General features: G+C 40.0%; 1 protein-coding gene, 1 long non-coding RNA gene and 1 other non-coding gene across 5 annotated transcripts in view; 1 reads left to right on the forward strand and 2 right to left on the reverse strand.

Annotated features, from left to right (window-relative positions):
- Positions 1-79: 79 nt before the first annotated feature.
- PPM1K (protein phosphatase, Mg2+/Mn2+ dependent 1K) lies at positions 80-27,108 on the reverse strand. 2 transcript variants are annotated; one of them, XM_063809667.1, is made up of 7 exons: positions 26,683-27,108; positions 20,421-20,919; positions 19,420-19,520; positions 11,016-11,181; positions 10,465-10,609; positions 7,450-7,584; positions 80-5,179 (listed from the first exon to the last, which is right to left on the reverse strand). In XM_063809667.1, exons 2-7 carry the CDS (start codon positions 20,858-20,860, stop codon positions 5,048-5,050), a joined length of 1,119 nt encoding a protein of 372 aa, XP_063665737.1. In that variant the 5' UTR covers positions 20,861-20,919; positions 26,683-27,108; the 3' UTR covers positions 80-5,047. The 2 variants fall into 2 exon arrangements, with proteins under 2 accessions (XP_063665737.1, XP_009446287.1); XM_009448012.5 differs by lacking the exon at positions 26,683-27,108 and adding an exon at positions 26,058-26,533.
- On the reverse strand, positions 17,480-17,583 carry LOC112209044 (U6 spliceosomal RNA). Its single transcript, XR_002943729.1, has one exon. It is a non-coding gene; the product is annotated as a U6 spliceosomal RNA (small nuclear RNA).
- LOC134809893 (uncharacterized) overlaps positions 27,056-27,406 on the forward strand; it is a 46,727-nt gene continuing 46,376 nt past the window's right edge. For both annotated transcript variants that reach the window (XR_010156626.1, XR_010156627.1), the window contains exon 1: positions 27,056-27,338. This is a non-coding gene — a long non-coding RNA (uncharacterized LOC134809893). The remainder of the gene's footprint in view (positions 27,339-27,406) is intronic.

The raw sequence follows: 27,406 nt of genomic DNA on the forward strand, positions 1-27,406 counted from the left end.
ACTCTTTTATGGAGTTCACAGGATCACATACACAATGTTGCAGTCTGGATGCCAAATAAACACAGTTGGATTTTTAAAATTGTTTAATGCATGTACTTTATTAGAATGATATTTTGAACACTGAGATAATGTGATTTCATTCTGCTCACAGTTACTCTAGTACACAGATTTAAAACAATGGTCAAAGCAGCAATTACATTAACTCACTGCAGGAGTCATTATACACTCAGGTAGTACTTTGGTAAATTACAAAACAAATGTACACAAGGGCACTTCAGTAGAAATTAATTCAGTTTGGGGACACATCAGGCTGCTAAATTCTGTACTAGAATCCAACAGCAAATGAGTCATTCTTGGAAGTGGAAGAACTCCATGATTTCACAGCCTAGAACACTAAGTATGACCACCAACACACCATTTCAACTATCTAACAACCAATGGGAGAGTCAATTGTTCTCATCCCAAATGCCAAAAGCAAAAGGCAGGCCATCACAAGTTGGCTTGTTCACCTTCTAAAGACATGACTTTATTTCTGCCTAAGTCATCTATATAAGCGAATCTAATAAATACAATAAAATGTAACCCAACAAAATTCTCAAGTCACTTTTTACAGACATGGGTATATGAGAACCATGGAGGTGCTAAAGAAAAATAGAAGCATTTTCTTATTATCATATTACCATGAAATTAAATTTATGTCTGTTCTAAGGAAAGAAACTAAATGTCCTGTTTGATATTGATGAGTAGGCCTACTCATTCTCTACCAAAATCCTAAAAAAAATAAAAATAAAATTTCACTTAAAAAATAATTTCCTAGCTGGGCACAGTGCTGTAATCCCAGCAATTTGGGAGGCCGAGGCAGGTGGATCACGAGGTCAAGAGATCGAGACCATCCTGGCCAATATGGTGAAACCCCGTCTCTACTAAAAATAAAAAAATTAGCCGGGCGTGGTGGCATGCACGAGTAGTCCCAGCTACTCCAGAGGCTGAGGCAGGAGAATCGCTTAAACCCAGGAGGCAGAGGTTGCAGTGAGCCGAGATCGCGCCACTGCACTCCAGCCTGGCGACAGAGCGAGACTCTGTCTCAAGAAAAAAAAAATTCCATCTTGTAGATTATGTGCTAATAATTCTCTTTTAAGTGTTGGAACAGGGGAAAGTTCACATTATAGAGTACAAAGGATCAAAATGGATCCCTCCAAAATGGACATCCCCCCAGAAAAATGCTTAAAACTTTGAAACACTTAAGACATACAAAGATCTGGCCAGGTGCGGTGGCTCAGGCCTGTAATCCCAGCACTTTGGGAGGCCGAGGTGGGTGGATCACTTGAGGTCAGGAGTTTGAGACCAGCCTGGCCAATATGGCAAAACCCCATCTCTACTAAAAATACAAAAAAATTAGCCGGGCACGGTGGCGGACGCCTGTAATTCCAGCTACTCGGGAGGCTGAGGCAGGAGAATGGCGTGAACCCAGGAGGCGGAGCTTGCAGTGAGCCGAGATCGTGCCACTGCACTCCAGTCTGGGTGACAGAGAGAGACTCCTTCTCAAAAAAAAAAAAAAGAAAAAAAATACAAAAATTAGCCAGGGGTGGTGGCACGCGCCTGTAGTCTCAGCTACTCAGGAGGCTGAGGCAGAAGAATCGTTTGAACCCGGGAGGCAGAGGTTGCAGGGAGTCGAGACCGCACCACTGTACTCCAGCCTGTGTGACAGAGTGAGACTCCATCTCAAAAAAAAAAAAAAAGAAATACAAAATCTGTAACAAATGAACAGCTGATGGAGAACAAGACAGCATTTACTTCTGAATCTATAAAGGTACTTAAGAACTTATACTTGTGGAAAATCACAATGACAATGAATATTTCACCAAATAGATGGTGGCAAATAGTTTGGCAACACATAATAGAAAGGTGATTTCTATACTACACATAAATGAAAGACAAACCCAACCACAATTGATGTTTTACTACATTAATGTAATTTACACTATACCTATACCCACATGGCAAATTCAGTTATAACTGAAAAACTAGAGCAGTCCCTTTTTTTTACTATGATTTGCATATTTTCCAGTATCCTAATACATGCATACTTATCTTTTATAGATTATAATAATCTACATTTAAAATTCCATTTTAATATTGTGGCATGAAAAATACAAACACCAGTACAGTATGTTTTATGCTTACTCAAAGTTAACTGGCTCAGAGTTTTAAAAGCTTTCCCGGATAAAGCAGAGTCAAGTCTACCCTATATCCCCATCCTATAAATTCCTCTTTGTCGAACCTGGCAATCTCAGTGAGCTATGATTGCACCACTGCACTTCAGCCTGGACAACAAAGTGAGACTCTGTAACTACAAAAAACAAAAACAGACAAACTTGGCTATCTACCTCAATCCATCAATCACCCTCATGCCTTTGAACTTGACAACATCACTCCTAATCTTAGTTTTTAAAGTAAAAGATAGGAATAGTAATGTAAAGCATTCAAAACAAAAATGAAACCTGCATATTTGTTTATTTATTCATCTGAGATGGAGTTTTTGCTCTGCTGTCCAGGCTGGAGTGCAATGGCACGGTCTCGACTCACTGCAACCTCCACCTCCCAGGTTCAAGCAATTCTCCTTCCTCAGCCTCCCCAGTAGCTGGGATTACAGGCACCCACCACCACGCCTGGCTAATTTTTGCATTTTTTGGTCAAGATGAGGTTTCACCATGTTGGCCAGGCTGGTCTCTAACTCTTGACCTCAGGTGATCCACCTGCCTTGGCCTCCCAAAGTGCTAGGATTACAGGCTTGAGCCACCGCGCCTGGCTGAAACCTGCATCTTCAGAATGTCATTTTTGTGCGTTAGTTTTCCTTTGCCTGTTGGTTTGGAAATTCTCCATGTTCCTAAAGGTAGCTTCCACATTTCTGTTCCAAGAACAGATTAGAAAAAGCAAGATGGTTTCCCGCTTTAGTTGCCTCCCTTTTGTTCCTCACCTCTCAGACAACAAACAGAATGTTAACAGTCTTTCCTGTGATGTTTTTCCTTCTTTCACCTAACTTCCCTTGAAAAAAAAAATCAAAATATTTATTTAGCACTTTTTTCAAAGGGCAATTCCTGATTAATATAGGCAGAAAAACTCAAGATTTATCTTCTTCCATTTCCAAAAAGGTAAGAAGATGTAAATATTTATATTGGGCCCTCTCCCTCCTCATACATTTTTACCCAAAGCTTAAAGAAAAAAAAAAAAGTCAACTCAAAACACAGTTGAAGGTATATACTACATCAACTTTTTCTTTTGTTTCTGCCACAGAATTCCATGTCATTCTTAAGATTCAGTATTTTTCTCACATCCTATTACTTTATATACAAATTGCCATATAGCAATTTTTAACCTATTTCCTCATCTGCTGATAATCACTGGGTCTCCACTATAAGAAAATTGCCCCTAGTTTGTCAAGAGTCCTTAAAAATAACATATCAATAATTTAAAACTGGTGAAAGAGCTATGCAAGATTGTTCCCTTTAATTTTATATTACTCCAAAATATACATATGTACACATACTCACACATATAACAAATTTACATAGTTTGCAGAAATAAACTACGGAAATAATTCCAAATACACATTTAGAAATTCACATTTTAACAGCAAACTTACATGCAGATAAAGAGAAGTATAGTTTTATACTTCCTAAGTTACACAGCAAGCTGAAATGGAGAATGTTTTAATGGTCATTTTAGATTTATTCTTTCTCCTAAGTCTTAGAAAATGAGCAAAAAGGAGACATAAAACTCAAGCTATGTCTATAGCAGTATCAGTCAATGTGGTATTATTTTTACTAACAAATTATTCAATTGCTTACTCTATACAAAAAGCGATATACACATACTATAATACTATATGCAAAACACAAAATAGCGTTAGAGATAACAAATGAGAACTTCATACAAAATACTTGATTCCATCAGTATTTAACTTTTGACCGGAAGACTCAGCCTGTGCATTCTTTTCTGATATTAAGGAATAGTCACATTTTTACAGTATTCTTAACTACAGAAAAATAGGAATGAATGGAGGGGAGGGCTGATGAGACAGCTGAAATACACATTTATAAATATGTATACAATTTAGTAATGTCACATCATCTGAATTAATTTTTCTTTCTTTTTCTTTTTTTTTTTTTTTTTGAGATGGAGTTTTTCACTCTTGCTGCCCAGGTTGGAGTGCAATGGCATGATCTCAGCTCACTGCAACCCCCGTCTCCCGGGTTCAAGTGATTCCTCTTTCCTCAGCCTCCCGAGTAGCTGGGATTACAGGTGTCTGCCACCATGCCCAGCCAATTTTTTTTTTTTTTTTTTTTGGATTTTTACTAGAGACGGGGTTTCACCATGTTGGCCAGGCTGGTCTTGAATTCCTGACCTCAGATGATCTACCCACCTTGGCCTCCCAAAGTGCTGGGATTACAGGCATGAGCCACTGTGCCTGGCCAAATTAATTTCTTTTGCATGGTTGCTTTCACCAGTAAGTGGTCCAGAATACAAAATATGGTAACAGAGAACTGTTTTCATACTTATTCCTTGGTACAGTTATTAAAAATAAAAACTCGCATTTTAGGATTAGGGAAGTCTGGAAAAAAATTTTTTAAACTTGGAGATCACATATTGAATAGCTGTCAAAATTCAAACTGACTAGTTTTGAAGAACTTCAAAAACGTGTTCAAATGAATAAAGAACAAAAATGATCAAAAGAAACCCATAGCTGCCTAAGAGTCTTAAAAATTATTAATGTGACACTCTCATCTCTCATCAAGTGTATCCAAACCACTTCTCATTTGCTCTTTCCATTTAAAGACTCACAGTAGCTTCACTACACATATATTTATATTGAACATGTGCAGCTGAACATAAATATGATGAGCATTTATGAAAAAACTACTATCTAAGTGGTTTACACTGACTTGTGCGCTGATCTAGTGAGTTAGGAGACCTTTTTGATCTTATCAGTTTCTTGACATGCTCAGTGAAAAGCTGTTGCACAGAAACTCTAAGTCCCAGCTGGTAATCAGGCCCATCGTCCACTGGAGGCAAAGCTTCTGCTGAATGAGAAGTTGATTTCAGAGTTCTTATATTTTCCCCAGGCACCAAAAGGCACTACTACTGCAGTACTGTTATCCTCAGTACCGTACTGTATTGCCTGCAAGGTTTGGCAGGAAGAAAGAGAAAAACATTGGAAATCACAGTCTATACAAAGAGAAATCAGCCTTTCCTTCCCTTGGAAATACCCTTCCCCTAGAAAGCCAAACTGGTCTTATGTGCAGTTACTAACCTACTTATTTCACAATGGTTTGTGATTTTCACCCTGTATTAATGCCCACAAGGATTATTAAATTGCACATGGAATAACAGATGACCCAAAACAACCATATTAACTATATTCTGCTGTAGCAATTTTGGCAACAGAAACACCAGTGGACTAAGGGGCATTGGTATGCAGCTCCTGAAAATGAAGATACCTGTAAAGCATTCAGTGTAGGGAGTAACACACGGTGAGGACTTGATAATTGTTAGCTCTTACCAGGAATTCAATTCCCTTTAGGGAAATTTACCCTAATGGAACAAAAACCTTGGAAATTGAAAGACAAAAAAACTAGCCATAATCGTAAGAGAAATACAAATGGCTAATAAGCCTATGCAAATAGCTAACTCCACCAACAAAGAAAAAAGATAAAAATTTCTACACTAAAATTTGATTTTTCCATCTATCGAATTGGTAAGAAAAAAAAATATGGTAAGAATTTGGAAAAACAAACTGTAGAACATGCTAGTGTAAACTGGTATAGTATTTCTGGAGGATAATTTGGCAAACTTATTAAAAGCTCTAGAACATTGTGTATTCTTTCATCTAGAAATTTTATTTATTTATTGAGACAGGGTCTTATTCTGCCACCCAGGCTGGAGTGCAGTGGCACGATCTCGGCTCACTGCAGCCTTGACCTCCCAGACTCAGGTGATCTTCCTACCTTAGCCTTCCAAGTAGCTGACACCACAGGCATGTACCACCATGCCCAGCTAAGTAAAAAAAATTTTTTTTTGTACAGACTGGGTCTCGCCATGTTGCCCAAGCTGGTCTTGAACTCCTGGGCTCAGGCAATCTTCCCATCTCAGCCTCCCAAAGTGCTGGGATTACAGGTCTAAGCCACCAAACCTGGCCTAAAGATTTTATTTCTAAGGGCTCAAGCAATCCTCCCACCTCATCCTCCCTCATAGCTGGGACTATACATGCATGCCACCACACCTGGATACTATTCCTAAGAATGAAACCTATTTCCTGAAGGAAACAGATATGCACAAATAGACATCAGAATGTTTATTACAGGGCTTCCTCTATAGTATGGAAAAAATAAGCATAAACTAAATTTCTTGACCAGAGGAACTGTTAAATGAATTATGTATAAGAATAAAATGGAACACTATGCATTCATTACAAATTTCATTACCTTTGTGAATTAGAATGCAAATATCTGCCAGACAGGCAGTTGAAATTAGGAAAGAACTGTTCATCTATGAAATTGGGCCTATTTCCTCAATTTCATGAATACCCTGTTTAGCACGGGTGAAGGCAGTAACCAAATGAACAATTCATATATTATAATCATGTTTGCCCATCTAAGCAAATAATACTTTTAAAGTAAGGTCTATTATCTTAATTTGGGAAATGCAAAAATAGCTGCTGAATTAAAACATGCCTCTAATATTTTAAATAATACGAAGCATAGTTTATGTTTTCTTTACTGGATATTACCCAGCTTTCTTTTAATTTTAGTTCTGACTGACACACAACCTCATCCCTATGCCTTTTGGTATTTTGGTTTATCTTCTCCACACACCCATTCTGAATAACCAGAAGGTGACTATGCTATATCCTCAAATTGGATATTTGCTTGGAGCACTCTAGTTTAACGGTCAAGTGGTTGGACTTGGGAACCTAGTTGTCTGGGTTTGAAGTCCAGTTCTGCAATTTAATAGTTTTATGGCCTTCAGTGATTAACTCTGTAGCCTCTGTACCTGTTTTCCTCATCTGTGAAAAAGGACAATAATAGCTCCAACCTAATAGGGTTAATGTGATGATTACAATATATAATTGTACATACTGTACAATACATACGGTAATGAGCTAATACATATGAATATTGTCTGACACATAGCAAGTGAATATTAGTTTACTATTATAATTTACTATTGCTGTTACTATCATTTCAAGGTATATACAAAGCCAAAGAATAAACAAAGCACATTTCCTTGGCATATTAAAATTTTAACTTGGGGAAATAAAAATTTTATAATTGGAAATATTATGGAATCAAGCGTAAAATTCACTGCAACACTCAAAAGCTAAAACACAATGCCTGGACTGTCCTTTCCTTCCTTCTCCTTGGGACTTTTCAGGCAGAAGCTCTGGGTCACCTGTTCAGTCACCGCATGGGCTGCTTCGTTGGGATCATGGCACTGATTGACAAAGTCACAAATCTCTTGACTATTCACCATGAAGTTAATTCCATCTGTGGTGAGGACCAGGAAGCTGTCATCAGCATGATGTAACTGCAATCAGAACCAAATGCCTATGATTATAAGCTAGACTCTGCCTTAGCACAATCTCGCTAATTCAAAGATTTTATCTGTTTTGCTAAGCGGTCATCTGTGTAACGGCTTGTAAGCTGATATGGTTTGGCTGTGTCCCCACCCAAATCTCATATTGAATTATAGCTACCATAATTCCCATGTGTTGTGGGAGGGACCTGGTAGGAGGTAACTGAAATCATGGCGGTGGGTCTTTCCCATGCCGTTTTCATAATAGTGAAGTCTCACAAGATCTGATGGTTTTATAAAGGGTAGTTCCCCTGAACATGCTCTCTTGCCTGCCACCATATAAGACATGACTTTGCTCCTGTTTCACCTTCCACCATGATTGTGTGGCCTCTCCAGCCATGTGGAACTGTGAGCCCATTAAACCCCTTTCCTTTATAAATTACCCAGTCTCAAGTATATCTTTATTAGCAGTGTGAGAACAGACCAATACATAGGCAAACAGTGAAAATGTAAAGCCTACCTGTTGGGCAAAAGTAGTAACATTTAGAATTAACCAACAAGGATAAAGCTAATATTTAGTTAGTAAAATATAAATAGTAGTTAAAAGTAAAGAGTAAAGAAGTTGCAATCCTCTGAAATCCCATCACCAGAGGTAATCACGCCTAACAATTTAGCAAACACCCTTCAAGATATCTTGATTTAATTCCATAATTTAACATCACAAAGGGAGAATCCAGATAGCCCAATGGTGAGAGGTAGCTCAATGTAATGGTTATGAGTGCTGTCTCTAAGGCCAGGCTTCTAGGATTTGAATCCTGCCTCTATTATCTGGCTGGGTGAGCAGAGGTGCATTGACCTCTGTATGCTTTAGATTTTCCTTGAAAAATGGGGATAGTAGTACTTATTTTGAACAGAGCCCAGCACATAGTAAACTCTGCCTAAGTATCTGTTAGATAAAATGAAGTGGGATATCTATAACACACGATGTGGGATATCTATAGACTTGAAACCCTTCATGCAATTAATTAACAAGTGTTTGCTGCCAGTTTTGGAAGCCTACACTATACTGTGCTAGGGACTATAGTGGCTCAGGAGTTTTAGAGAACTGTCAGCTCATGGACTGGGTGTGTTGGGGGGCAGTTCAGGACAATGAGGACACTGATTAGTAGCATGCAAAGGATGCCACAGAAGTAGAGGTGGGCGATTATTTGGCTTGGTGGAAAAGGGAAGTTGGGGCAGCTTCCAAGTGGAGGTGATGCTGGCTGATTGGGTGCAGGTGATGCTGATTGATTGGGTGCAGGTGATGCTGATTGGGTGCAGGTGATGCTGATTGACTGCGTGCAGGTGATGCTAGCTGATTGGGTGCAGGTGATGCTGGCTGACTGGGTGCAGGTGATGTTGGCTGATTGGGTGCAGGTGATGCTGATTGGGTGCAGGTGATGCTGATTGGGTGCAGGTGATGCTGATTGGGTGCAGGTGATGCTGGCTGACTGGATGCAGGTGATGCTGGCCGATTGGGTGCAGGTGATGCTGGATGACTGGGTGCAGGTGATGCTAGATGACTGGGTGCAGGCGATGTGGGCTGATTGGGTGCAGGTGATGCTGGCTGATTGGGTGCAGGTGATGCTGGCTGACTGTGTGCAGGTGATGCTGATTGGGTGCAGGTGGTGCTGGTTGACTGGGTGCAGCTGCTGCTGATTGGGTGCAGGTGATGCTGACTGGGTACAGGTGATGCTGGCTGATTGGGTGCAGGTGATGCTGGCTGACTGGATGCAGGTGATGCTGATTGGATGCAGGTGATGCTGATTGGGTGCAGGTGATGCTGGCTGATTGGGTGCAGGTGATGCTGGCTGATTGGGTGCAGATGATGCTGGCTGATTGGGTGCAAGTGATGCTGATTGATTGGGTGCAGGTGATGCTGGCTGATTGGGTGCAGGTGATGCTGGCTGATTGGGTGTGGGTGATGCTGGCTGATTGGGTGCAGGTGATGCTGGCTGACTGGGTGCAGGTGATGCTGATTGCTTGGGTGCAGGTGATGCTGGCTGATTGGATGCAGGTGATGCTGATTGTGTGCAGGTGATGCTGGATGACTGGGTGCAGGTGATGCTGCATGATTGAGTGCAGGTGATGCTGGCTGATTGGGTGCAGGTGAGGAAGAACAGCAGGACCATTTCACCAGGAGAATTCCATAGCTGGGGTGAAACAAAAACCTAACACTTCAAACTGAGGGAAGCCAAAATATTTCTCCCCGAAATATTGAGGATTGCTAAAGTCAAGTCACTGAAAAGGCAGGGGTACACTTCCTCAGCCTCTACTTGCCTGGTGGCAGGACATCAATCCTTCTTTACTGGAGACAGCACTTGTTTATCGGCCCAGAGAAGGAACCAGCAGGCACCAGAGAAATCTGGGAACAGGTTTTACTATCTCTCCACATTTTCCTGACTTTTAAAAGACTGAAACTGTTCTCTTCTTTATCTTGTCACTATGCAGGATCTATGGCTATTTAAATACAATTTAAGCAAAGCCCCTAAGCCACTGCCTTGAAAGAGAAATACTTTTAACTGAGGCCTTTCCCGTACAATGGGTTCAGCACGTGCAAATGTCTGCTTGTTTGTTTGTTGTTGTTGTAGTTAATCTGACTTTTATTTTCAAGGAAGTGTCTCAACTAAGAACCTAAAAAGGGGGAAAAAGAGAATTGTTTTGTCCTCTACAATAAATTAGGCCAGAATAGTAGCATCTTATTTTACCTGAAAAGTTTTTTTATCCTTCCATAAATTACTCCCTTTTAAAAATCATTTTGGCTTCAGTTAAGGCTTCCAAGAAAGGTGCAGCAGAGACAATCCTACATTCACTCTCTGCAGGTTTATCAAGTGTTTGCAGGTCCTTTCTTACCTTAATCCTCTTAGTTTCAGGTTCTGCTATGACACCACTGGTCTTAAGGTCCAAATCTCCAATACTTCTTGTCATTGCAAGCCTGCCATTTACGTGAGGCTGCCCCAAACTATTCCAAGCTACAAAACCACCACATTTCTTGATCCTGTTAAAAGTTAAATGACAATGGTGTGATATGTAGAAAACCCTTTGGGAGGCCAAGGAGGGCAGATCACGAGGTCAGGAGATCAAGACCATCCTGGCTAACACGGTGAAACCCCGTCTCTACTAAAAAACAAAAAATTAGCCGAGCGTGTTGGCGGGCGCCTGTAGTCCCAGCTACTCAGGAGGCTGAGGCAGGAGAATGGTGTGAACCCGGGAGGTGGAGCTTGCAGTGAGCCAAGATTGTGCCACTGCACTCCAGCCTGGGCGACAGAGTGAGACTCTGTCTCAAAAAAACAAAAAGAAAACCAAGTCACTGTTAAACTTAACCATGACATCAGTTTAAAAACTATTATGAACTAAAAACATCATCTACATAGAATGATATGATGGATCAGTGGTGGTAGTACCTTTCTTTTTCATCTTTTCTTTCTGGAGTATGGTCAATGGTCAGCTTCATGGGTTTTCCTTTTCTACACAAAATAGCCCGGCTGTCCCCAACACTGGCTACAACCAGTTCAATACCATCTCGCAATAGGGCTACTGTTGCAGTAGTCCCAGAGGTCAGAAGAGTTGCTACAAGTATTATGAAAACAAGAGTACAAGTTAGTGACAGTCAAAATGATTGGATATGGAATTTTTATTACAAAATAAAACACAAGCATGATAAACTAATGCTGGAATATATCATTCTAATTTAACTAGAGCTAAGCAAATAAAATGCAAATGAACTATGTAAGTAACAGCATGCAGAGAAACAAGTATTTAATTCAGTAACAAGTCTCCATGCAAACGGAAAGGTTGCTAACCTTATTTGGCAAACACTGCATCACTATCTACAAATGGCCTCTATTCATATCAAGTAGAGCTGACTTGAACTTATAACAACACCTTCATGGATATCTGGTGTCCAGACTGAAAGTATTAAAATTTAATTAGGTTGGCTATGATGGTGGGATGACTTAGGTCTACTTGAGCCCATGGAGGCAAGCTGACTTTTCTATAGTCTATGGATTTAGAAGGTTTTCTCTTCCATTTTTCACTCCTATCCTGTGAACATATTATCAGTTAGTAGGCTAAGTGAGACATGCCAAGGGTATACCATTTGCATATTCTACCCCTGTATGCTTCTAAAACTGTTTTAATTTTATAAATGTTCACCAAAAAAATCCTAAAATGGTTACAGGCTCACATTCTTTTCTGTTTATCTTTGTCCTCCCTAGACGTGAAACAAAGTTACAACCGTCATTACAGGAGCAGAAAATCTGGGGGAGGGGAGGTGGAGAATGAAGTTCATTCTAGCTTCTCATAAACTTGGTGTAGTTAACACTCCTAACTCCAGAAGGTTGTAATACAAAGAAGTAGTCTTCAAACGCAGGGCAGTACTGCCAGCTGCAACTCTTGGGGTCCTGTTTGGGCCCAGAGCATCCCACAAATCTGAATTTTCTCTAATAACAAATAAAATTCATTGTTACTGGGCTTGAGGTCACCGTTTCCTCCATCCAACTCAGACTGCATTTCTGCATCTTCCTTTGATTTCCTCTAACAGTGTCTGCCCTAAGTTCTTTACCACTTGTTAAAAATTGTTAATTTGCATTGAGCCTTGTCAAAAGTGAGAATATTGTGAAATTATGGGCTAAAAAATAAAACAAAGTGGAAGAAATCGGAAAAGATAACTTATTTAAAGCAGGTATTGCCTTTAGTAACACTGTTAACTCTTTACAACATTCCAAAGATGACTTTGATTTTAAAGGTAGATTTAGGAAAAACGAAGTGCTACTAATTTGACTGATTAAGACTCAATCTTTCCAAGTTTTTTTTTTTCCCCAAAAAGATAATTTTGAAAACTTCATCAGTAATGCATTGGAAGGAGATATATACATAAATAGATTTTTCCAATCAGTATATTAAAATGCCTGCTTTAATCAGAAAAGTAAGATGGAAAAGCATGAACAAACGCTACTTAATCTTTTATAGTCATGCTGAACTTTCTTGAGAAATAACATTTATAGTTGCACTATCTTTCCATTTTTCTCTTGATTTTGGAACTGTCGTGCCAATGTAATATTTCTGCAATGTTGAAAGATATATTTGTCCACCATGTAACATAAATGTTTTAGCATAAGTATCAGTGATATTTATATTACAAATGTTAACTCGTAACTTTAAATTACCCAAACGACTATGAAACAGTGGAATCTTTACAGTTTGACTAACTATGATATTTCAAACGATTTAAAGAGCCAGATAAGGGAACACGGCATTTATTCAGATGCTACCTGTCCCGGGAATTTAATATTCCTTCCATTTGTTTAAACCATCTACAATAGTTTTCTTAAAAATGGTTTATTATTGGCCACAGTAAAAGAGTTAAAATTTCATAAGTAGAAGTTTAGTTATTTAGGCTTGTAATTTATGGCTCTGTCACCTAGGAATTTTAAGACTTTGAGTTTTTACCAACCCAACTTCACAGTTCCAAAATCCCAGGATTTATAGGAAAGGCTTCAAAACTAACTGTCAATTCTGATTTGCTAAGCATTTAAGAATGTAAATATTAAATCAGCATTCATTTTCATTTAACATTTAACATGGAAGTAAAAATTCTCACTTTTTGCCTAACAACAAAACTAGAAAACTAAGACATCTTTCAATAAGTTCTTAACACTCACTGGACAATTTCTACTGCAAGTCATCTCAACTAATGGGACAAAGAGATGTGGGAACCTTCCCGTAGTCCAGGATAGGAACCGCTGGACTCCTTCACCTGGGACAAAATTAAGCAGATCTCTCTTTCCACTGAAGCCCCGCATATAGTGTCCACGGGCTCCAGGTCTAGAGCTGCTGACCAGGCACAGTTCTCTGCCACAAATAACACGCACAGAGGCAAATACGAATTTCACCCACGAATTGTGCTCAAACATTACAAACCTGCAACACAGGGGAGAGCAGAGAAAGAGCTGCAAAATAAGGGAAGGGTTTTTTATTTTGGTGAAAATTTAACTAGCAAATTATATAATATTCCAGGAGATGCCAAATCAATTATTCCAAAACTCAGTTTGTTCCAGTTGATGGTATTTTGTAGTTGAGCCTATTTTTTCATCACAGGGTAACACTTCTTTCTTAATTTTGTGGTTTCTAAGGTTGAAAAAACTATATAAAAAAGTATCTGTACCAAGACACATAAATGGTGACACAGACCTACATTTAACACACTCACAAAAACACTCACGCATATACACATTCACTGAAATAATTGGTCTTAAACACAGTAAATCACTACCTTTACTGAGTTAGAAAAAATGCACTGTAAATTTGTTTGGTAGCAATATCAGAATTGTCTCAAGAATATAAAGGTAAATCTACAGTTACAGCATGGAAGAATTTGTATCTGACAAGCAGGATGTAAACTACAGTATACCACCAAATTACTGGGACTTAAATATATATCAAGAAGGAATCAAAGCACCCGCTATACAAGATACATGGAGTAATGCATTTGTTAATGGTGCTTAATGCAGAGACTTAGTACCTATAAGGCATTGTTGAGTAGAATGATTAATTTAAATTCATTGCTTAAATAAAGGCTAGCGAGACTCATGTTTATAATTTTGTATAATTCACAAAATGGGTATTTCTGCAGCTCTCTCTTTCCCCCAGTGTTGCAGGCTGACACATCAAAAGAAAAATGATCAAGATTGTGAATGCCAACATAAAGAGCAAAAGCTATACTTTTCAAAGTATAATGACCCCTAGTAATTACTCAATTGTGTAAATAATACTATGTATAAACCAATACAGTTTCAATATTTATTAAAAATGGGTGTTCTAGACTCATGACTCATGAACACCAAAATCAAAGTAATGAGCTGAAGCAGTAGCAGCACGGTAAGAACATCTCATCAATGCTCTCTTTTTTTTTCTTTTGGCTGTCCCGGCATAGGGGATTCAAAAAGGCTGTGTTTACAGCCCTGGTTCTTTTGTAGTTTAATTCTTCCATAAAGAGGTCACAGGATATGAAGAACATAAAAGTTTCTGGTGAGACTCATAATGCCATCAATGTCCCCCACTCTGAATGTCTGAGCAAGGCTTCTCTTTTTGTTCCATTTGTCCCTTTCGGAGCTTTGTTGCTTTCAAAGTTTAAGCAATCTGGAAACACTCTGAAGAGCTTATAGGAAATATAGAATTATAACCTAATTTTCTACCATCTAGTTTGTTCTAAGTGGCTATCTCTTTATAAACAACGGACTGGTGGGATATCATCCGGATTTACCGGCTGCTTTTATTAATTGTAAAAGTAGACATTATTGGTATAAATTGAATTAAAAAATTAAAAGATGGTGATGAAATTTGCTACTGATAACTAAGGACAGGTTGAAAATGCATTAACAAAAAAGCAATAAAAATAGCTGACAATTTCTTAAGGGCAAGGGAATCTTGTTCTTGCCATTTCTTGATAAGTGGCATTTTGATTTTATTCTTTTCAAAATATCCCCAGCTACAACAGTAAATTATTTTATTTTATTCTACTCAAACAATAGGCTTTTATTATATTTTACAGATCAGTCATCCAGGACATGCTGTGTCTGTGGTTGGCATCGTCTCATTTCTGAAAGGACTGAATGCACATAAAAGTCTCTTGCCCATGCTGAACTTGCACATGCCGGGCAGAAAAGAGCTCTCACTAAGTGGAACTTGAGTGTGAACTTGCTCGGGCAACAGCAATGCCATTCAACAGTAAATATTTTAAATGTTAGTAAGATAATTTGAAGTTCTTTATGTAGCTGTAACAGCTTTGGAACTGAAGTTGAGAGGAGATAAGAATGTTTTAATTTCACTTAAGAAAGTTAATATGGTATTGATACAGGAGCTAGAAATAAATTATGTAGGCAGATAGTGAGGGTAAAGGAGTCCGTGGCAAGGCTTCCCTTTTAACAAAAAGCAGCCTCCAAACCATTTCTTTTCTAACAAAGAGCAACCTGAAAAATTGAGCTGCAAACATAAATAAGCAAGCTGGAAGCTTGCACAGGTGAATGCCAGCAGCTGTGCCAATAGAAAAGTACTACCTGGGCTGGGCACAATGGCTCACGCCTGTAATCCCAGCACTTTGGGAGGCCAAGGCAGACAGATCACCCAAGGTCGGGAGTTAGAGACCAGCCTGACCAACATGGCGAAACCCCACCTCTACTAAAATACAAAAATTAGGTAGGCATGGTGGCAGGCGCCTGTAATCCCAGGTACTCGGGAGGCTGAGGCAGGGGAATCACTTGAACCTGGGAGGTGGAGGTTGCAGTGAGCTGAAATTGCACCATTGCACTCTAGCCTGGGAGACTAGAGCAAAACTGTCTCAAAAAAAAAAAAGAAAAGAAAAGAAAAGGGCTACCTGGGGCCAAGCATGTTCAATATGTTCCATCTTCCCTTTTCTTTGTCACCATGTGTAAAGAAATGGGCAACATGGCGCTGGCCAGGTAGAGAACCCATCTGCATAATAAAAGATTAGGGTGGGGGTGGCCAGATTCTTGAATGCTCTGCAAATTGCACACCTAGGCCTAATCAGTTTTTCGTGTGCTATGCGAATGGCACATCTGGTCCAACCAATCTTTCGTGCCCTATGTAAATCAGACACTGCCTCCTCAAGTTCATCCATAAAGCCTCCTGCACTTCACCATGGACTAGAAAGCTGTTTGGGACCCCTCTTTTTGCAGGAGAGAGCTTTTCTCTTTCTTTCACTTATTAAGTCTCCACTCTTAACCTCACTCCTTGTGTGTCCTCGTCCTTGATTTCCTTGGCATGAGACAATGAAACTCAAGTATTACGCCAGACAAGCAATGCTGCTTCAGTAGGACTGAGCGGCACGCCTCTCTTTTATACCTAAAATCTCACCATTAGTAATTCACTTCTATGGTTTAAGCCTTTTTCAGGTGTCTGCTAACTAAAATTCAAATCCACCCAGGAGTGACAGCTCATTAAAATGCAAACATTTTATAATAATTTGATTAAATCAGCTATATGATAATCAAAGAAAAAATTACAGTAACTTCAGTGAGAAAGAGTCAGCGTGGAGATCTCAGTTCAATCCAAATAATTATTGAGTACCTGCCAGGTTCTATGCAGGGTGCTGCACACTGGAGATTCAAAAATGAATAAGCCACAGTCCTTCACCTCACAGGAAGGGTTCAAGAAGAGGGGAAAGGGGTTAATACTAAAAGAGAAAAGATGAAAGAAACTGGAGAGGGTAAACTGCACTTACTACAAAATTTTGTTTCACTGGCACTGGTTCTATCTATATACATAGGCCGAAAAGAATATTATCCACTCTTATAATACTGATACTGCTTCAGTTCTTACTAAAAACTAAAGTTTTAAACTTAAATAATAACTTTGAAATTTAAAATGACATTTTAGAAAATCCATAAACTGAACAGTTACACAACATATGGCATTCTATCTTTAGTGGCTTTAATGTATTTGATAAAATAGGCCCTAAATATCAAAAGACAATTTTTGCCATCTTTGAAGGCTCTGACAACTTATTAAGAATAAAATTTTTAAATGTTCTCAAAACACTAATTTTTAAGAAACACAGACCGATAAGAATATATACAAAATAAGATTTTAATAACAAATAACAAATTTAATAACAAAATAAGATTTAATAACAATATTATAATAGACCTTTTCTTTTAGTACACACTAAGAGCATCATCTTGTCTTGCTCCATTATACTTTCAAACAAATTACCATTATATGAAAAATACATTTTAAAATATCTTAAGAATGTTCTGGGATCATTACTTCAAAGTATATGATAGAGGAATTAAATTAAATAATGCATTTTAATTTCTTTATTACAAATGAATTAATTTTAGTAAGAATAAAAAATATGGAACTCTTCATGCATTTGTGTGCCATCCTTGCACAAGGACCATGCTGATCTCTGTATCATTCCAATTTTAGTGTATGTGCTGCTGAAGTAAGCATATGAATTACATTTTTGTGATTAATTTCTTTATACAACTGTTTAATGTTTTTGTGACAAAGGTGTCTTTAGAAAGTTTCTTTTAAGATAGGCAAGTTAATTAAATTCTTTAAGTTCAAAATTCTGTTGAGTTATACTTCATTCAATAATAAAAGAAGTCCTGTCATATTTTACATCAAGTCAATCACCGATTGGTTTAAGCATCTACATTGACTAAATACTTTTAAAAGAGGCTGATGGCATTGAGAAGGTCAATGTTTTTGGTTGGTGGTCACATGCCTGGGATAAATTTGGACATTCTCATCCAAAAACCTTGCCCAGTAAGCTGCAGCTATTTACAGAACAGCTGGGGCACACCACCGGCACTAGAGTCAACAAACATCGTGGTGTGAGACATAGCCAGATGCACAGCCAACTCAGTTATTATGAAATAAGAGCATACCAAAATTCAGGAAGTAATAAAAATAAAACCATAAGAAAATATTTCATTTCCTCTTTTCCTTCATGTGTTTTAACTATTTGGAACAAGAGCTAAGTCTTATGCATAAAGTTTACCTCTTTCAACTTCTGTCTTCTTAAAGGTAAGGGTCCAGTTGAAAGGAAAAAGAAAAATTCCAAAGGAATGAAAGAAAAGAAAATGGGCCTAAATGATCTACAAACTGGAAAACATATCCCTGAAGAGAGTGGACTGTAATGCTTTCCTGAGGAGTGTGATAGTAAGGTTCTCAAAAAAAGCTCAGGAAAAAATCTCAAGATGGTAAATAGAGCCACCCCAGAGTTACCTTCTCCTCTCCTCATGAGAGAAGAGAGAGAATGCTGGTGGTCAGGAAAATCCCAGCCCTAACTCTGAACTGACCTTTACCACTCTAATCTTCAGTTCCTTCACTGTGAAATGCAAACAATCTCTATCCTTATGTATTCCAACTGAAGACTGTGCAAATGACATTTCTGTGGTGCACTTGGTTTCTTTCTTTTTTTTAAGAAAAGGATGAACCAAATACAGATCAAGATTATTGCATGATTCATTTTCAAATCATTTACAAGGTTACATGCACACATTCATTTGGCTGGTACAGAAATTTTCAGGGTTAACTTTAACAGCAAAAGATTTGGGACTAGCTAACTAGAAAACGTTTGCTGAATTTTCGTGAAATGGTTTTGATAAATTTAGTCAAAACCAGAAACATTTCACTTTCAAAATTTAAGGACATACACAGTACACAAAATTTTAAATTCAGCTAGCATGCCCTTATGCTGAAAATGTCACTAGTTACCAGAGAAAAGCTGCAAGATTGAGCTTTTTAAGAAGTGACAGAAAAATATTTTCCTTCTAGTTATACAAATTAGTGCATATTAACCATTGTCTTTTTCTATTTAGGACCTATTTGCAATTTTTTTCTTGTTGGACAATGACTGTCCTCGCTAGATGTGATTACCCTGTAGTGTATTTCAGCACTTGGTCACCAGATCCATCTTAAAAAAAACCAAAAACCCAAAACAAAACTCATAGTATGGACATTTTGTCCATAAAATGAGCAAACAGATTAAACATTTTTAAAATCTTTTAAAAACTAAAGTACAACATCAGAACTGTTTCGGGGCTTCTCTTTCTGAAAAATTCTCCAATATATTTCATTTAAAAGTGAGGTATTAACATTAATTGGAGTTCCCAACAGCATTTAATGTGATTCTTCATATAAACTCATTTCTACATAAATCCTTACAAACAATTGTCCATTAAAATCCCCTCCCCCAAAAGGACTTAAATTGTTTCCTTTTTACTCCTCCCCAACCCCATGTACTCCCTAGGACCCAAGGAATGTGATAGTTTTACATACCATCAGCAGACAGGCGGGCATGACTCGAAAAGGCTTTATCTATTTCTAGAAAAGCCAAGGTCAACAGAGTTTCCAAGTTCTTCTCCTTAGGAAGCAAATCCCTTTGTGGGGAGGAAAAAAAGAGCCTTAAACAATCATTTTACAATAGGTTTTTCTCCTCACTGTTACTCTAGCTAGCAGTCATTCCACACAATGGGCCTCAGGATTTTCCTGTCAAATGCTGAAGACTTACTGGCTAAGGAATACCTATTGAGAATCCACTAAGTATCAGGCACTGTGATAAGCTTTTAAGGGCACAACAATGAAAGTCCAAGTCCTTGTCCTTGAAGAATTGATCCTCACTACCACAACCCTGAGAGGTCGAGAGTTCCTTCCTATTGTGAGTTCTTTCGTGGAATGCGGTATACACAGGAAGTCAAGAAATGGTCACTGGGAAGTCAAAAATAGTCACATGGTCGTAACTCCATCACATGTTCTCCCTCTTTCAATTTTAGCAGTAATGTGATCCTCAAAAATGCATTAATACTAGTTAAAGTAAATAAACGGAAGAGCTCCAAAATGCCCGCATTAAATGCATTTTTCCACACTAATGCCAATCATCCAAAGCTATTTTCAACAAGTCAGGTATTCAAAGCTATTCACACCACTTGAAAGAGTAATTACCATTTACTGAAGCACTTATCTGTCCTACACTGATGGGAGTAAATGCTTCTCATAGGTTATCTCATGTACATTATGCCACTTCACTTAAAATGATCACAAATTAAGTGCTATAGATTTTGGTTAATGCTTTCCCCAGGGGAGTTGTTAAAACATGCATTTCTGAAATTGTGATAACCGTAAGTAATAAATGGCACACTTAAACTACTGCTCATTCGTGAAGCAGCAGCATGCAACCACTCAAGTAACTATGTTTACCCTGGAAGCCTCAGCCAAAGGGTGAAAGTTTAAGTAGGAAGTATAGGAACTGCAAAGTCAGGAGTGAAAGTCATTGTACATACATAATACATTTCTCCATGTGGGTATGACAGAAATCAGCTGCTGCAGGTCCACCGTGTCCATCATACACTGCAAAGTACAGGACCTCATCTGTCAGCTGAGCGAAGTCAAACCGATCTTCATTCTCTTTCCGTTTGCCAATCTGTGAGGCGCACCCCACATTTTCCAAGCTGATTTTGGGAATTGGCTTGCCATACTTAATGCTGGGTGGCAGCAGAATTGGCTCATCAATGCGGTTATCCCAGATCCCAAAATTGTCCCAAGTAGCTGGACTCCCACTACCATCTGGGTCAAACCGAGAACACCTAGGCTCTGAAGTGGAGCTGTGGCACGTGGGTGTCACCCGCCTGTCGTCCTGCAGCAGGCGGGAGCTTAGCAGCACTCTCCTTCTCACCTGGTTCCCACCACTTCTGACCAAAGTAATTAAGGCAGCTGTTGACATAACTCAGCTCCAAAGGACTCAGTGATGAGGGAAAGGTCAATGGAACAATAATGGAATGTCTTCAAGAAAAATGATGCAAGTCACAGGGGACAGAGGGAGAGAGGGGCAGAGGAGGAGAGGGAGAGAGACAGAGAGAGAGAGACCATCAGAAATTTTGAATATAACTGATATGTCATCAAATATTACCAAAAACGAAGCTCATAAAGGATTTGACAGAAAATACATATATTTATGTTATATATTGGGTAGGCATCCAATAGCCTACTTCTAAGAACAGTGGATCAAAAATGAATCGATTTTCCTACCGCATTCACAGCATTTAAATTCTATAAAAATTTAACAGTGTGCACATACACAGAACATGTATCTCTTAAACTTGAACCTGCAATCACTTGTTAAAATGCACGTTCTGACCCAGTGGCTATGGGGTGGAGTCACTCTGCATTTCTAACCAACACCCTGGTGATACAGAAGCTGCTGGTCCCCAAGTTACACTTCTAGTAGCAAGAACACAGAATATAGGTATAAATAAATATACTTCCCTTCATTAACTCTATTGCTTTAAAGAAAAGGTAGGGATAAATATTAACAATAGCAACAAAGTCTCTTCAGGAAAAAATAACAGGCTAATAGAATACTTAAAATAGTTCTGTTTCCAAAGAACGGCCAAGTTTTAACAAAAACATAATCTAGGATAAATCTAAGTTTTATTTTAACATTTCTTAACCTACTAAGCTTTACATACTATATTACTATGGTAAATATAAATTGGTGTGCAAACACCCCAGAGGCACAAAGATAAGCCAGTTTTGATGCTCCTCATCCTAGTAGACTCTCTCACTAGGAGGGTGTGTGGGTATGATCTCAGGAACCTGGCAGCACTGCATTTGTGACAAGCAGCCCTGATTTCTGAACGAGTGATCTATGTATTTACATTCACAGCTGCAGCTCTCCTTTCCCCAACCCTAACAACCCAACGACACTTGAGACTACACTTCTTTGAAACGATTACTTTACACCCCCATTTCTGGACTCCACCCTGAAACTCAATCCTAAAACCTCTCTTGGCATTACAGGGTGTTACCCAGGGGAACTCCTACCCCACTGCAGGTAGAGCTGTTTCTGGGAATTTTCCACACAAATAAAAAATTTGTCTCCATAGGATTTTGTTCTATTACTTTATTCTTTTAAAATCAACTTGAAAAGATGGCAGAATACTAAGGTTTGATGATGTTGGTGGATGGTCTACAGATAGTATATTATTCTCAATCGTATGTTTAAATTATTTCACAATAAAAAATGAACTTGAAAAAATGTATCTTTCCAAAAGGTATAAACATACACAAATGAAACCCAGCTTGAGTGCGGTTATGAGAAAATGCACTACAGATTTCAAACAATTACTTTCAAGTGAATTTTTGGAAATCAGTCTAGCTATGTATAGGGAAGGCCATTACTTCTTTTGGTGGGTAAAACAGTCAAAAGAAAGAATGAGCTTCCAAAGAACATCCTTAGGTGTTTATTTGTTTTAATTTCTTGTAGAGATGGGTTCTCACTTTGTTGCCCAGTCTGCTCTTGAACTCCTGGCTTCAAGTGATCCTCCCACCTCAGCCTCCCAAAGTATTGGAATTACAGGCATGCGCCACAGAGACTGGCCTCAATCTTTAGATATTTAAGCAATTAAAAAAAATATGAGCTCTGCCGTCACAGAATTTAGAATAAAGATGGCCACCAAAACAAGTAATGTATCATCAAAGACTTAGGAAGTCATCCCTTCTTGGCCTTTTGGCCAAGATCCTGCATAGAAGGCTGAAATTCATTTCTTTGTAAGACAACATTGTTGGGGGGTTGGAGAGTGGCAGAGACACAGCATCTCTGGTTATCAAAGAGAATTAACATGGCCGGACCCGGTGGTTCACACCTGTAATCCCAGCACTTTGAGAGGCCGAGGTAGGCAAATCACTTGAGGCCAAGAGTTGGAGACCAGTGGGCAACTTTGCAAAACCCTGTCTCCACTAAAAATACAAAAATTAGTCAGGCGTGGTTCCGCATGCCTGTAGTTCCAGCTACTAAGGGGGCTGAGGTGGGAGGACTGCTTGAGCCCAGGAGTTTGAGACTACCCTGGGCAACATGGTGAAACCCTGTCTCTACAAAAAGTACAAAAATGAGGTGGACAGATTGCTTGAGCCTGGGAGGCAGAGGTTGCAGTGAGCTAAGATCACACCACTGCACTCCAGCCTGAGCAATGGAGCAAGACACTGTCTATTTAAAAAAAGAGAGAGAGAGCGAGAGAGAGAAATAACACATTCCATTGCAAGAGATGTTTGTTCTTTTGCTTCTAATTGAGAGTTAGATTTTATTCAGCAACAATTATGGATTCAAGCCAGCAATGGTGTGTTAAAAAAATTTTTTAAAACCAATTATGTTAATTATAGGTGATGAATTGAGACTTCAAACTACAATACAATCTACCAGGTAATGGAAGTACTAATTATTTGGAGATAATTCCCAAAGCAGCTTTATATCATATAGAAAAAAAAAAGAACTTTAAAGAAATACAATTATTAGAAAATATTTGTATTTGAAGAGTTAACTTGAGATTAGCAAAATACTATTCTTTTGGCTTCGGTCTGAAAGTATATATGCCATATTCGGCCTTGAGCTACTTTGCAGTCATGCACCTACTTTAAACCAGAGTTCTGGAATTACAAATAAATAAATATTAAAGTTTTTCTGCAGCTCTTCTGGTATATTCTTGCCATTTTATCTCCTCTTTATCCTCCCCCCAATTTTTTTTTAAAATAATAAAATAGAACTGCATTCTCACACAGAACAAATATCCACTGGAAACATTTTTAAGAAATGAGATAAAATGCAAACTGAGCAGTTTCTGTAAGGCTAAAAACCTGCGTATTTTAAAATCAATCATCAACCTGGCATCCTTCCTCGTGTATTGTTTCTATAATCATCTCAGAAAGCAGGCAGTCATAGGAAAACACCTACTTTAAGGCATATTATTGGCAGAGATGAAATGTGACCCAGATATATAGCTAGTTTATAAAAAACAAACAAACAAAAAAACAGGTCGGCATCGCTTAGGTAAACAAGAGATGTTACGAACTGGCTCCATGTCCTTTTCCATCTGCAATGTAACTAAACATATCAATCCCCTCCATATTCCCTAAGAAACAATTCAAAGGCAGCTGGAGTTCCCAAAGTAAATAACAACTTTGAATTAAACCTGCACATTAAGAAAAGTTTCCTCCTCCAGAGCTCCACAATTGGGATCTGCCATCATAGACCCCACAGCTCTGCCGATGCCCATGGGAATGACTATGCTTTGACCAGCAAGGCAAGGGGAGTAGAACTTGTGATGTGAAAAACAAAAACCTTAAGGAAAAAAAAAAAAGCAATCAGTGTTCTCTACAACAAAAAGAGTGGAGAACAAATTAGCAAACACCTAAGGATTGTCTTTTGTCAGTTCAGCAATTAAAAATTGGGATGAGTTCATTATTCCACAAACTAAGAGAGAGAAGGAATCTTTTTAAGCAGGGGAGATTTAGGTCAATTTTTTGATCGGAAAACATGGCTAGTTTATTTTTATAAACCATTTTACCATTATATTCAATCTTTGGAAGTCAAGTCATCCAAAAGGAAAGCACTTTCTCTGGCAGGAAGGTGCACTGGATTTGAGTTAAACTGTTCTTGTATGTTAAAAGCAGGTCAAAAGGGCAGTTTAAGCACATGCCAAAATTATTCAGGAGTTCCAAAGTTCTGAAACCTGCTTAGATTTTATCCCTCTAGAAGAAATATTTTAAGGAAGCATTCCTATCTGCCCATTATGAAGTGGCATTTAGGTATCTACAACTTCCACAATGAGAACACAGCCCTTTTAAATATTCTTAAACCAAATATTTACCTATCGACCTTTTTAGAAAATCAATTAAGGCATCCCAGTAAATTCAAATAGTATGGAAATTTCCAGAATGTATTTCAGCTAATTGGGACCCCAATACCTTCTTTATCAATACCTTGCTAGGAGGAAGGGAAAGAAAATTTACTGCTTTACCTGAGGGGAAAAAAGAAAACAACAATAAAAACTCCAAAGGACTCCCCTTAGGTTTAATGTGAATATGTCTATGTTCAGATGTGTGACTGGAGAAAAGTGTGAAATGTGAGCAGTGAAAAGTACTCAGTATTCTATTCCCATAGATATCTTTTAAGACACGTTAGTAAATATGCATACAAGCCACAAACTATATCCCAAACCTGTAACTTTATAATGCCTTTAAGAACTTTCCTTCACAGTCTATTATGTCACCAGCCACTCTCCTCTCTTCTTTCCTCGTCTCTAAGGATTGCAGTCAAGGAATTTGCCTGGGTGATCAGTAGTAATGACTAAGGTTGCAAGAAAAAATCATTAGCGAGAACTCACTACTCAAATATTGTAACTAAGGTATTTTATCAGACACACACACACGCACGTGCTGCTCTTCTTCCTGCCACAGCTGCCTAACCAGAACACCACAAACCATGGCTGTTTTTCTTTTTCTTTCTGAGACAGGGTCTTGCTCTGTCGCTCAGGCTGGAGTGCAGTGGTGCGATCTCGGCTCACTGCAGCCTCGACCACCCAGGCTCAAGAGATCCTCCCACCTCAGCCTCCGGGGTTGGGACCACAGGCACATGCCACCACGCCCGGGTAATTTTTGTATGTTTTGTAGAGCCGAGGTTTCGCTGTGTTGCCCAGGCTGGTCTCGAACTCCTGGGCTCAAGCCCGCTTTGGCCTTCCAAAGTGCTGTGATCACAGGCGTGAGCCATTGCTACCGGTCTCATTGCTCTTTTTCATCGTCATTGTAATCTGTCACTTTAGTCGCTCATTCTGAAACCGAAGGACAGCCTCATTCCTCCGCCCTGACGGAAAGAACCGATGAGGCCTTGCTGCACGTTAACAGTGGGAGGCTCAGAAAAGCCCGTGGAGCTTTTGAGACTGCAAATTCCCTGGCTATTTCCACCTGGAGCCTCTGTCACATCCGGTGAATTCTCTCATGTACAGAAAGCGGCTGCTGAAAAAGACATCACCAGCTACAATGCCTTGAGTACTACAGCGCTCCCTGCGCAAAGTAAAACCCAAGTCTTCGGATCAAAACCAGCCGGGGCTGTGCATCCTTCTCGATGCCGGACCTCCTGAAATGCTCACCTGGGTACAGCTCAGGATCCTGGCCTCGGCTCGCTGGCCCTGACAGGCGGGTGGCCAGGGTGACACACGGTGGGAAGAACACACGCCCGCCTGCCTGCGAAGCCTCGCAAATAGCTGGGCTCCCTCGGCACCTTCTGCCGCCAGGCCTCCGCCTCCCAACCTCCCTCTGGGCGTACCGAGCCCGTTGTCGCCACGTTTCCCTCGCCCGGGAGGCAACGCGGCACCCACCCCGCAGCATCCTCGCTTCCGGGGCCTCGGGCAAGGGTCTCCAGTCCACCCACCCTGCCCGCCTCGCGCCGCGCCGGCCCTCCAGCCTGCGGCCACATTCAAGGCCGAGCGCAGTCTGGGCTGGAAACCCGCCGCCCGGGGCGCAGGCAGCCCAGCTGGGCCCCGCCCCACCCCGACGAGCTGCTCACGACCTCCAAAGGGAAGAAAGCGGCGCTCTGAGAACTCCGAGAGGCCGCCGGCCAAGCGCCGACTCGGGGGGCGGGGGAACGGAAACCGACGTCTCCCCTTCGCCCTCCCGGGAAACCCTTCTCCGTTTACTCTCCATTCCGCGACCGCCAATAAAGAACAGCATACATGGTTAGCAGAAATAAATGAATTGCACTCTCTAGGCTCTTACCTCTGGATGGCTACGTCCCTGAAAAATGTTTTCATTAGCTAACGGAGGACGGGGGAGGAGCTTTCTTGGTCGGTAAATAAGAGTGCCTTCTCCGTCGTCTCGGATCTCCGAAGCAAGCAGTCAAAGCGGCCACTGCCTTGCCTGCTGGAAATTCTCGAAAATTTTTCTCCCGCAGTTGACCAGATGGAGAGGGAGAAGTCTGTTCCCGCTGACTGACAGCAGATCCGGCCAGTCGGCACTCGGCGAGACGGCTGGCCGGCCGCCCGGGCCCTCGATCGCAGCCAGTCACAGATGCCGATGGGAACGAGCCTCCCCGCGGCTGCTATTTGACTTCGCAGGCTTCCAGCTGCGCGGCGGAGCGACGTCACCCTGTGCCAGTGGTGGCTCGCGGCGGCGCCCCGCCCTCCCGAGGTTAGCGCCCCAGCCAAAGAGGGGGCGCGCTTGCGCGGTGGGTGGGGCCGCGAGACTTGGTACCTAGCCAGCGGGCGGAGCGCGGAGGGGGTTTCGCTTCGGGCTAAGGGACTGTGGTTGTGACAGCCAGGAAACCGAGAACGGAATGCCAATACTGCTTAGGCTTAGAATTTGAAAGGCATCTGATTTCACTGCCATGTCTTTGAAAAGCAGTGCACAGTGCAGTCTTCTTCGTGGCTGAACAGGTATCTTGTGATCTTTCGGGAATGTCTATTCATTCATTAAACAAGTATTTCTGTGTTTATTGAAGGAC

The sequence above is a fragment of the Pan troglodytes genome, chromosome 3, assembly GCF_028858775.2.
Source record: "Pan troglodytes isolate AG18354 chromosome 3, NHGRI_mPanTro3-v2.0_pri, whole genome shotgun sequence".
NCBI classification, from domain to species: Eukaryota; Metazoa; Chordata; class Mammalia; order Primates; family Hominidae; genus Pan; species Pan troglodytes.